Genomic DNA, 12,794 nt, shown 5'->3' with positions numbered 1-12,794 from the left:
CACGGAAAATGGATTTTAGAAAACGGTAAACTGCGGACTCTAGATTAAGGTGATGTCTTCCATAGGGGAGCATAAATTTCAATTGGAATATTCCATTTAAATTTCACCATTGCTGCCTCTGCCCTGGTTGGATCTGAAACCTTCAGAAATAAGACATACATTAATGTTGCATTTATGACTAAAGGAAGCATCTAAACTTTACTGGGGATGTATAACCACGTAAAATAACAAATTACAAAACAAAACAACACACATTGGATTGCACAAAGGACTAATCAAATACACTTGCTTGTAATATATTGCCTCAAATATTCTCTATCAGTAGCAAGAGTGTGTTGAAAACATAAATACACATTTGACACAAATAAATAAACTAAATACAAACTAGATAAATATATGATACTTGGATAATGTTAACAGGCAACTATTTCAGAAAAGAAATTGGTAAGAAAGGGAAGGACCTAATTGTTAAGTTTTGTATTAAATTACGTACTGAGGAAATACTTTGAGTCAACACAAATTTTATATATTGCAAATTCTGAAAAAAGAAAAAGAAAATAGATCTGTGACCCGATCGACAGCCTCATCCCCCATTTTTCATCATCAAAACTGAGATTTTGGTATCAGAAGAAAGCTCATATTTTTCTCACAATCCCAGAGAAATATAATGCTCAAGATATTTTTCCTTTATATCTTATTGGGTATTGCTACACATGTTTTTGCTTCTCATAACAAAACCACTGGAGCAATACAACTCAAAATTGGGAAACATATGGTTTTAATGGTAGGTCTAAATGTAAGACAGAAAACAGAACATTAAAAAATAGGATCACACCCTTTAAAGGACTGAGGGAAATACTTTAGAGCAAATACAAATTTAAAAAAAATAGTGTTGCTTACAATGACAAGTTAGAACCAACATCCAAATCCATATTCCATCAGAGAACATACAGGCTGTATCAAAATGAATGGTACCCATCACCTTCCAGACAAGACTACCACATCAAAATGCAATATAGGCGCTACCTTATTTTAGATGAATGTTATATACTGTCATAAAAAAAATCCTGGTCATTTTAAGAGGATTTAATTTTATATACTGATATGAAGCAGGATCGTCAAGCGTTCATACCACTAAATCTGCCTGTGAAGTGGTTTCCGGTAAAGTTTAGCATGCCTATAGTCCCAACTTTGCATCAAAATTGTGCAAAATTGGGACAATATTAACCATTTTAGTGTTGAAAATTGTGGTTTACTAGAACTTGTGAATGTGATCTCTGCAAATTTGAAAAGAAAACACAAAAATTTGAGCGATGTTTATGATTATGGGCGCATGAACACACAAGGTCAAAACGCGGTTAGCAGTCGGACGTAAACACGGGAAAATCTGTCCTTTTAATATAACGCTAATTTTCTCAAAAAGTAGATCTAAAATGTTGTGTCATTATCAGATATGTTATGCAGAATTTTGTTCTGATTTAGATGATATCAAATATATATTTCAAAGTTGGAAGTAACTCGACTTATGACCTAAAACGCAACCCCTATTTTGCAAGTAAAGTCTATGGAAAGCTATTTTGTGTTATGTACCCTCAATAAACACAAAAATCTGATGGGTACCATCATTTTGATACAGCCTGTATTATACCTTCCTGATTTTAACAAAACTATACATTACAGTGACAAAATACAACCTGTTTCTTTTATTTTGTTTCTTTAAGTTTCTCCTGAAGTTCAATTTTTTAGGCAAATATCCAGGATACAGTACACCATCAGTCTTGTTAACTGTGGTGATGTGTTAGTATCAAATCTGCCTATGGGGTAGAGTGGCCGGCTTAGGATAACATCTCTATTCTCTGTATTCAGGGCATGACAATAACATATGCATATTTTAAACCCAACAATTCGCCACTCTAATGCACTTTAATCCGGCATAATAAATACTAAATTACAAAATGAGTTTCAAGTTGATCCATAGGTATTGTTGCCCCTGAACTGAATGTTACTAGCTTCAATACTATGGTCCACTGTAAAACGTATATTCTGTCGTTGGATTTGGATGAGAAACCCGAAGCTCTGTGCTTTTGATGAAAAACATTAAAAATTCATTGAACATCTATAAATCATTTGAATTACGCTTCCATCTAACAGTGCTCTCATTTTATGCACATAATATATAGAAATATATATAGACCTTCAGATATGGAGAAAAAGGTTAGATATATTAGTACTGCCAACTTTACTTGTGAGAAAAATGGACTAACACTTGTACGTAAGAATCACATTCTTACATGTATGAGTTAAGAGGGTTAACTCATACAAAATGATTATTTAGGCCAATTATTGTAGGTAATCCAACAATTTAAATTTAAAATGATATCATGTAAAATTTAGCATGTCTAACAAGAAGCTTCCATAGTCAATTACTGAGTGAGTCAATTTGGGATCACATTAAGATAAATTGTTTTCAAATCAGTCTGACATGTAGGAGCTATTATCCCAGACTATTAATCAAACCTTTGTATATATATACAAAATTGCTAGAATTATATTCATTTTTAATTTCATTTTAAACTATTAAACATCTAAATCTTCACTTGTAATATTAAAGGGATATATGATCATTTAATTTCAACAAACTTAAAGGAGGATTTCGTGATCCTAGAATCCTCTTTTTATGACATTTTTCAGTAGATATCCACAAAAAAAGCTTATTTCCAAAATTTCAGTTGATTCCGATTTTGCGTTTGCGAGTTATGCATGATTATGTGTATTACACTGCTCCATAGACAATGTGTTGTAATTTCGTTCTGGTGCACCAGAACGAAATTCAAATTTGCGATATTTTTGCTAAACGAATTAATCTGCAAGAAATATTTGGTACATAAACATTATGTAGCCAGAGGTATCCAGTGGTGTAAAAATCTCAACTTTTTTGGGAAAAGTGGGGGATGAGGCTGTGGATCACGAAATGCCCCTTTAAGACCTGACCTATTCAAATAAGAGCACCCTGAAAAAAATTGCCCATGTGTCATTTATTCTGATGTGCATTTAGTAATGAGCTGCCATCATGCACAGGCAATTCTTTCATGGATACTGTTCATCTGGTACAATTCTGGTTTACCCTTTGTACCTGTGTTTTAGGTACAATTCTGGTTTACCCTGCACACCCTGCGTCTTAGGGTTAGGGTTTAGGGTTAGGATTAGAGTTAGGGTTATACTTGTGAGCAGGGTATACCAGAATTATTCTGTTCATTTTTCTCTTTGAAATGAACTTGTGGAACATTTGGTTTGAAAAGCTCTGTTCGGTTTTCATTCAAGAATATAAAAATTGAAGTCTATCATGCTGGCAAAATTACCCTATGTATATCCCATTAAAACATCAACTAATTACAAATTTTTATAAATGGACTATGTATGTTTCATTCTAAACATACCATAGCATACACAACAGATAGACAAGATGGAATAATTATACCTAAAATTTGATTCAAAATTTTTGTGTCTTCGATGGGCTTGATGTAAGGTGTTGACCTCTTTCTGCATTAGAACTACGCTTTCGTCTATCGCCTAGTGGTGCAATGCGACTACCGGATAGCACATACACTGTCTTCTGTTGCTTTGCCGCTCCTCTAGGTCTTAGATCTTGATCCGATTGTGACTGACTGGAGTAACTAGGCATACTGGAAGAAGAAGAAGCAGTAGATATATTCCTGATTTGTTGTTGAGTTGAACTCGAGTAACTAGTACCGCTTGATATCTGGTACGTAGTACTGCTGCATGTCTGTGGAATCGGAAGATATGCTGAGGTATTGTGTCCTTGAAGAGGATTGCCGATAACAGGCACCAACGTGGACGACAAATTCTGAAGAGATGATGTATTGATGTGAGGTTGCTGTTGAACCATTTGAATGGACGCACCATGGGAAATGTTTAACGGCGCCGACTTTGGCCGTGTAGTGGACGTGACTGAAGGCATCGTTGAATATGATGATAAAATTGCTGATGAATTAGTGGGGTTGATGAGAGTTGATGCTGCAGGTGCCGATGGTGGTCTTTGAGTGCTTTGTAGTGTGTCAAATGTGAGTCCACTGGTTGAATTTGAGGCAGATGCCTGAGACACAAGTACAGGGTTAAACTGAAAAGTAGGATCACAATCAGCAAGGATGTAAGATGATTTGTAATCAACAAGTTTCACTGATGGTTGACTTGTTGAACTACCTGGTTGAAGTCCTAGTAGATATTCCTGGGAGTTAATATCCTCCAAACTATTTTGTCTTCTCTGGTGAACCCTTTCTTCTGCAGCTTTTAAGAGTTTAGTACAAGCCTCAAATTCTGGGGTAATGGAATAATCTAAATTACTTAAAGTTGTATCTAAATTGTCAGGTGTGTCCTCCAGAGTATTGGGATAAAAGTTAGGCATCTCCAAAATAGCACTTGGTTCAGACTTTACAATGCAGACCTCTTGTGGAGATGCGCTTGCTTTACTTTGAGAACCAAAATTGAGCTGTCGTGTACAGGAACGCAAGCTTGAGGCGGGGCTTGAGCCTGACCCTGAGCTGCTTGCTGTACTTGTACTTGAGGAAGTAGGAGAAGATGATTTGGTGTTTGAATCAAGAGTAAGACGTCTCAGGCAAGATGCTGGTGTTATTGGGCTTGGTTTTTCAAGTTGGAATGAACTCTCTCCTCCATCTGTCTTATCATCTTCGTCATCATCATCTTCGTAATCCACCTCTTCTCGTTTGACTCTGACAGCTTTCCCGGTACTCAATCTGCGATTCTGTGTTACTATGTTAGCACAACCAGCGCCCTCTATCCCAGGTGTTGCTCCTGCTCTAGCAGATTCTCTGGCGGATGCACCTAAATCGGCCGATTCTGATCTACTTAGATCCTCAGACACTACCGACTCATCCTCATTGGGCTCCACTTGGATATCTCCATACTTGTTCTTGTATGCAGCGTTTTTGTTTTCCAATTCTTCTACGTAGATATCACTGCGATCCAAAGCTCTCTTCAGTGCCTTGATCTCCCGCTCACATTGGTCAATTTTGGATGCTTGGGCTGACATGGCATATCTTTCATATCTGTAATGATAAAGAGAAAAGAAAAAGAGGAAATGTTACAAGATTTTACATCAGCTTCACAGTACCCTGTTTATACTATATGTCCTCAACAGCAGGGTATTCAAGATCACAAAAACTGAGTCTTATTGCAGTCATAGAAGTGTAAGTTTTGGCACTTATATTGTAAGTCAAGAAATATGTCAAATGTTGGTACAAAATGTACACCTTCACTTTTTCTGGCCTCCAGTCTGGGTGTTGATTATTAGTAGCAGGGTCATACAAAAACATAGGGGACTACATTTAGCAGTAAAAAGGGACTACATGTACAGCGTATCTAATACCACTAGCATCAAAAGTCATGGTATCATATATAAGGCCCCCCAAAAAAGATGTCTCTGAAACATTTTGCAAAAATGCTATGTGTTATGTTTTTTTGTTTAGAAAAACAAGCTAAGTGCTAGCGGTATTTTGTTCATTTTTTTAAAGAGTGTTTTTCTTGTTCGTTGCTGTCAGACTGCCACTTTTTTTAATAATGAACAAAAACCCATGTAAAAAGGCCCATCATTGCATAGGGCTTTGCACTAGGATGACTTTCACTGTACAGGGCACAGGTTTGAGACACACCTTTTTTTGCCCAACCTGTACACCTTAAAGAGATACCATTATAAGTATCAAAATCATATTTTTGCTTATGACAATCCAAATGAAATGGTCTCAAAATAAAAACTTTTATCATCACAAATCTACCTCTAAACATGATTTTGTTCAAAGGCCTATTATTCAGGTCTTTTTACCTACCCTTAATTTACACAATAGTGCTTAAATGCATAAATTGATGAAATAATTGTTGGTCGTAATAACAGAATAACATTTACAGTAAGTAAACAGATCCGAATAATACGCATTTGAAAAAAATCATGTTTGTTTTTCATGTGTATTGTTGCATTCCATTAACCCTAAAACTGTCTCATATTGATCTCTGGTCTATATATTTAATATTATTAACTTAACATAGATATTGATCAATTCAGGAAAATAGAAAAGAAAAAAAAGCCTGCTACAGTGCCAGCTTAAGGCATTACCTGTGCCTCACAATAGTACACTATCGATTACACATATATTGGCTACAAAAGAACAGGGAGAAGTTTAGGGACGTGTAAACACTTCATAAAATATACAAGCCAGTCTTTTGCCTCACACCAAAATATCGTACATAATTTAGGAATCCCTGTGTTATCAGTATAGAAAACTGGTAGGGTATGACAAATCATTATTGGGTCTATATCAATTATGCCACTAAGGAATAATACTCTACACCAACACCTACTAGCAATGTTCATTTACTATTCACAGTGTACACTCAGAAGAATGTGAAATCTGTCAATTAATTAATCTTTAATCAGGAAAATCGCACGAGTTGATGTCAAATGTAAACATATGCTGAAGTGGAGAGAAGCTATCCTATCGCTTAACCTAAATATAGACAGCAAGGTCATGAGACTGCTCAGGTGATGCGATAAAAATGTGTCTCATCGATGACGGAGCCTCATTTTTCAGCCTCGGAATATGAGTAACATTCTTTGTTCAGATACTTTTATTTCAACATGGTATCATGTTTTAGCTTGCATGAACATCACTTGCAGCAAGAAAACTGATACTGTAGTCTGTTAAAAACAAAAGTTTAAGAAGAAACTTGTTTTTTTTTCAATGACATTATATAAAATATATTACACTATAAGTTTTAATACTTCAAACTTTACTAGAAAATAAAATGTCTAACTTAATGATAAAGAACAAAAAAGGAAAAGCATGTTATTTCTGACAGATGTCAATAGAAACATATTTTTATGATACCACCTTAGATAAGACTCTCAATATTATTTTGTGTTATTACTATTACAAACACTTTACAGAGTGTCCTAAACATAGAGCTACATAGTACAACTTGCAAAACTATTGATTTCTATCAGTATTGGATTGAGTCTATGTAGTCTGAGTCCCATCTACATGCAAGTCCGAGTTTGCTGGAGTCCAAGTCAAACCAAATCTGACTAAGTCTGAGTCTACACCAAGTCCTAGTCTATTAAGGCGAGTTGGAGGGGAGCACAGCCTAAACATTCATTGCACCCAAATATTGAGACAAATAAAGCTAACAAACAAGAGGAATAGTATGGGTTATATAAAGGAGATCCCAAGTCTTATAAGGGGTCTCATTTCCACCCCATGTGCATGATTTTTCTTGGGGAGAACGACCACAACTGTCATTTTGATATAATATTAGCCTTAACTCAACAACCGCATGCCCGATGGAAATAGGAATGCAATTATTGGCTTCCTTGACTAATATCCTATAAGATCAATGTATTCATATTTAGAAATACACTTCAATTGTTTAATTAAATGGCTAAAACTGGAAAAAATATGGCTCCTGCCACCTCACTTGCCTAAGAGGTGGATTGAAGCCTCCTCTAACACTGAATTTTATGATAGGGAAACAACTGAACTGCTGAGTTATGATATTGTACTCTACTCATTTGAAAATTTTGACCCAAGTGTGCCAACTATTTTTTCCTGGCCTTATTTGTAGACTGTATCACTCAACCACAAACAAGCTAATAAAAAAATGTATGAAGCTAATAAATATTATATTAAACCAATTTCTGTTATTTATTCATGGTAAAGAAGCTTTGATCACCTTTTATAGTGTAAGAATTTCATCTACACACACAAATGAGACAAGCGACTACATGGTATGCCTTTGTTGTGTCTATTACTAAATCAGTAAACCATGAATTTGATTTTGGCTGATTATTGCTCGATTATTGGCTATGTTGTAAAAAATTAATAAAGCTAAACATCATTAAAGTTCAATTTGTTGAAGAGTCTGAACTTGAGTTTCATTATATATTAACCACAATTTGGCAGCAAGGGTGAGCTATCATGCAAACTAATGCAGGCCAAGATTGGACATAAATTGACTATATATGTGTAAGGCATCAATGAGTTAATGAGGAACATTGAAATTTTAATACAGGTAAATGATTGGAAATTACAGGTGATGTTAATTAAGAATAAATTAAATTAACAGAACAAACTTGTTGTTACTTGCTGATATATATATATCTATATATATTTATATTGTAAGTAAAAAAAAAGCTTGCCCTCACTTGTTTGTTTGCACTTTTAATTTAATTTCGACACAAATGACCAACTAACTAAAGTTATCTACATATGAATAAATAATGGAAAGAAAATGAAGATGAATATGGAGTGGAATACAAGGAATATATAAAGAATATATAACAAACAAAAAGGGTGTATTACATTATAGTGTCAAATTTAGGTCTTTTGTTATAGCTTTTCCATGCTCATGGAATGAGTTGCCTTCTGAACTCAAATCTGCTTAGTCTGTTGAAAAAGTTGTTATGCGTAAAGCATTATGACCTTTTGTAGTACCGTATTTCCCATCAAATGTTCATTTGTGACCGTACAGCATGAATGAGCCGTAAATGTCCTCAATTGTATTCTGAGTTACAGTGTAAAATGGGCATGAAGGTCGTATTCATAGGTACCTCAATTGGGTGCTACGTGTACCTCATTTAATGAGATACACGTAGCACCAAATTGAAATACCTATGAATATGACCTTCATGCCCATTTTACACTGTAACTCAGAATACAATTGAGGACATTTACGGCTCACTGCTGGTCTGTACGGTCACATTTTATGTTTATGCAAGTTATGTTGTAAATCAAATGGTTTTTTTTGTTTCTTTGTGCAGCGCTCAGAAGGGTGGAATCGTGTGCACTATAAAATAAAGTATAGAAGATAAGAAAATGATAAGTACAAAGAACAAGAAGAAAAAGAGGAAGAGGGGAATGAAGATGGGGAAGAGAAGGAAGAGGTAGAAAAAGAAGAGTAGGACAATGTTGATGACAAAGAATAAGAGAAAAAAAAGAAAACAATTTTTATGTCACCTTAGTTATAGCCCTTATTAATGCATTCGTCTTTTAAACATATCCTAACCACAAGTTCATGCAAAACATCAAGGGGGACAATTTCATGGTCAGGGTTAGGAAGAGAAAGGGTTTGGGTTGGAGTTAGGGGTTGAATCGTGGTTAGAATGCAATCAGAAATTAGTCATATTAGATTCTTTTTGCTTTTTAACGATGTGGATTAGATTACCCTCCAATCTTAATTTGATAGTTGAAAATCCCAATAATTATGTTTGTGCAAATCAAACTTCTTTTTGAAGTAATTATGCACTTGTCAATTGGGACCCTGCCACCCTGGGAACCCGGAGATGGCCGGGAAGTTGACAACATTTGGATGGGGAGTTGACACAAATTTTGTCCCTGTAGGGCCAGACATGGCTAAGCCTTGTTCAGGGAGTTGACCAAGTCCAAAGAGCTTGAAATTTGGGCAGAGACTTGAGCCAAGGCAAAGGTTTACAGCATTGAACGGCGAACAAGGGGTCACAGCTTGTCCAGGGTTTTACGCACAAATAATGCCCTGTCAGTCTGGGACTTGGCTGAGAGTTAGCCGGGGAGTTTAACATTTTAAAAATCCAGCCCTGGGTACCCAGGGGCCAGGACATCACTTGACAGATGCATAACCATAACCACATAATAATCTTAAAACACTAATGTGGCCACTGGCTATTCAGAAGACCCTCCTTTTACCCTCTCTTAATGTGATACTCAAGTGTGACATACACCAGCTGTGGAACAACTAAAAAGTCTTCCCTGTATTCACTGAGTGACTTCTTCGGCAAGCACCCACTCCACGGTAATGACCAAACACATCAAGTTCTATTTAATAATCACTTTCCCAGTCAGTCATATTTACGTGTGTGTTATACAGTGAATAATTAATAGTCAGTGAGCAGAATAATATTCCTATTCACGAGCAAATACCAGAAGTAATTGAATTGCTGCATGCTTCAGAGACACTTAAATGAGACTTGCTATATACTGAAATGGATATGATGGGCCTTGATAGCCAACTATACAGGCATCTCGTAAATGACTCTGTTTTATCATTAACCTTTCATCCATGCTAAAAATCAATTAGTTAGTTTCTCTACCCTTTACTATACTTTTTGACTTAAACCACTGCTATACAACCAGCATCTTTGTTTTAAAGGTTAATTTGGTTGTGGGTTGGGTATTGAGCGATGGCGGGTAGGAGGCAGAATTAATGCACAGCAAGAAGTAATGTTAATTTCTTAGTTCTGGTTAAACAGGTGGATCTATGAGGAGGAATTCTCAGCATTACATACCGACAATGTCATAAAATAAAATGCATGATAAAAAGGAAAATATCAATAAATGAATTTGCACTTTGGTGAAAAAAACAACACATACAACTAGTCTGCGGGAGACAAATTATTAAACCTATCAAGCTTTCCATGGAAAAAAACACTTTCACATCAAACAATGTGGGATTATAACACAGTCTATAGAAAACAGGCAATTTTCAAATAAAAACTTTTTTCATTAATTTTTACATCTATATCAAATATGAACATTACATGACACTGCTAAATGCTGCCTGTGATTTCACCCTTTAATCTCATTTCATAATTTCATGAAAAATGAATACCAATAAAGATTGATTTTGATGTTTTTTTAGATGATTATGTTTGCCATAGTGTAAAAGTATATAATTTATTAGCTGTTGATGAAAAATGTTAGATGTTAGGGAGGTTCGTTTTATGATAAGTAGTGTGTGTGCTTTACATGGATTTTGACAAAAAGGTAATAATTAAGCACTCTTGTAATGTACATAATAATATACAAGTACCACATACAAGTACTGTATTCAACCCAATAGAGTGTATGCAATAAACCAACCAGAACGGTATAACAATTGAAATGGCAGCCATGCTGGAGGACAGTTCTAAGATAACTTAAGATGACAGAGGGACAGGTCTCTAGATCGATTCCACAACAATTCATACCTATCCACACGTTTTATTGTATTATCATGCGAATTTTCTCGTGGTACCTTATGGAGGACAGAATTTTATTTAAATGAGGATGACTCTGTTATGAGTGACGTCGTATTGCATACCCTCTATTAGCATCCGGTCGTGTCAGTCACTTTCGGGGGGAGGGGGGACTTATATTCTTCTTTTACATGAACAAGGATGTGCTGTTTTATTTTGAATCAGAGGTTATTGCAAAGCAGGGCTTATATTAAGTATGCCTGGACCAGGAGCTAAAATGAGCTTCTGGTCCCAAAGATGGCTCCTGGTCCTATAGTTTGTCATGTAAAATATTGGACACACCAGGAGCCAAAACTTGGCAACCATGGGGTAAAAAAAGCCTGGGTGCCTGGTTAATATAAGCCTTGTTGCAAAGGTACATTACCAACTCCAACAAACGTACACATTGGGCTATTCTAGATGAAATACATAAACCCCTATGAAACCCCTATGGGCTATTCCACTTGAAATTCATACACCCCCTATTGAAGACATGACTTTAATCTCCCACACAGGGTGTGTGAATTTCAAATGGGGGTACCTGAATGAGTGACTCCATTTGAAATCAACATCCCTGTGTAGGAGATTAAGGTCATGTCTTCAATAGGGGGTGTATGAATTTCAAGTGGAATAGCTGATTCACTAAGTCATGTACAGGATCAGCTACTGCAAAGAATTCACTCAGCTAGATTACCAGTTACTGAGGAAGTCTTCCATATCACAAAAGCTCTATAAGTATAACTCAGAACTTGTACAACATAATTTGCCACTTTTAAATAATGATCATAGTTAGCGATAAAAGTAAACTTCTCACAACTTTATTTGATCAATATTTGTTGAGAAAGTTTACAACAATTGTTGCAATTTGATGCTAGTGATACTGTAAGTGTTGCTTCAGGGATGATATATGTACCATAGGATTGTAAACAGGTTCTGTCTTCCTTCAGGGTAAAATAAGATACCGTCAGTTTTTCCCAACCATCTCATACATTCCATTATTTCTAACAACCAAATGAAAGAAAACCCATCTTATCTTATCTTGCTCAAATTTGCAATTATTTCATTCTTTTTTCCCCATCGAAAAGCAATTTCTTGGTGGATAAAGACGAAAATCCTCTTTTCAAGGTATAATAAGAATGTGACAATACTGAGTGAAATTCAAAATTCTTTACAAAATAGTGATTTTAGAAGTTAACAATAATTCTCTAATCTGAATTTTTAAATCTGAAACTAACAACACTACCACATCAAAGGCGAATAAAAAGCAATGCTGAAAGTCTGCTAGTAATACACTCCCAACACAACAATTACTTAATAAAACACAACAGCCCCAACTTTCATGCAAAATGAATTAATACAAAACAGTTTGTAGAATTTTAAAAACACCCATTTCGGCAAAGCGTACAGTCTATCCCAGCAAAGGTTCATTACTACTTAATGACATTTAAGACTCGGGTGATAGATAAACACTTAAAATATTCATACGGCACTGTGAGGGAGATTTCTTCCACAGATTTGCCTGTCAGTTTCACCAATACCCCTAACTCTCATTGTAACCCGTGGTTAGTTAAATTTTTAAGTGCTATTCTTTACACCCTCTACGGAGTGTGATATTTCTTCCACACTTTTTTGTTATCTTAGCCAGCAGCTACTTTCATCACTCACATGTCCTTTCTTTTCCCACCTTTTTTTCTTCTTCTTTTTCTTGTGATACAATGTCTCCTAAACAAATTTACATCGA

The 12,794-nt window shown here is 35.5% G+C and overlaps 1 protein-coding gene across 1 annotated transcript in view; it reads right to left on the bottom strand.

Moving 5' to 3' along the window:
• Positions 1-3,011: 3,011 nt before the first annotated feature.
• LOC140160534 (uncharacterized) overlaps positions 3,012-12,794 on the bottom strand; it is a 37,757-nt gene continuing 27,974 nt past the window's right edge. Inside the window, exon 6 of the mRNA XM_072183773.1 lies at positions 3,012-5,084. Within this exon, the coding sequence (XP_072039874.1) occupies positions 3,491-5,084 (1,594 nt within the window). The 3' untranslated portion in view covers positions 3,012-3,490. The remainder of the gene's footprint in view (positions 5,085-12,794) is intronic.

Source organism: Amphiura filiformis, chromosome 9 (genome assembly GCF_039555335.1).
Source record: "Amphiura filiformis chromosome 9, Afil_fr2py, whole genome shotgun sequence".
Taxonomy (NCBI): Eukaryota; Metazoa; Echinodermata; class Ophiuroidea; order Amphilepidida; family Amphiuridae; genus Amphiura; species Amphiura filiformis.
This window is presented reverse-complemented; position numbering and strand designations above follow the sequence as displayed.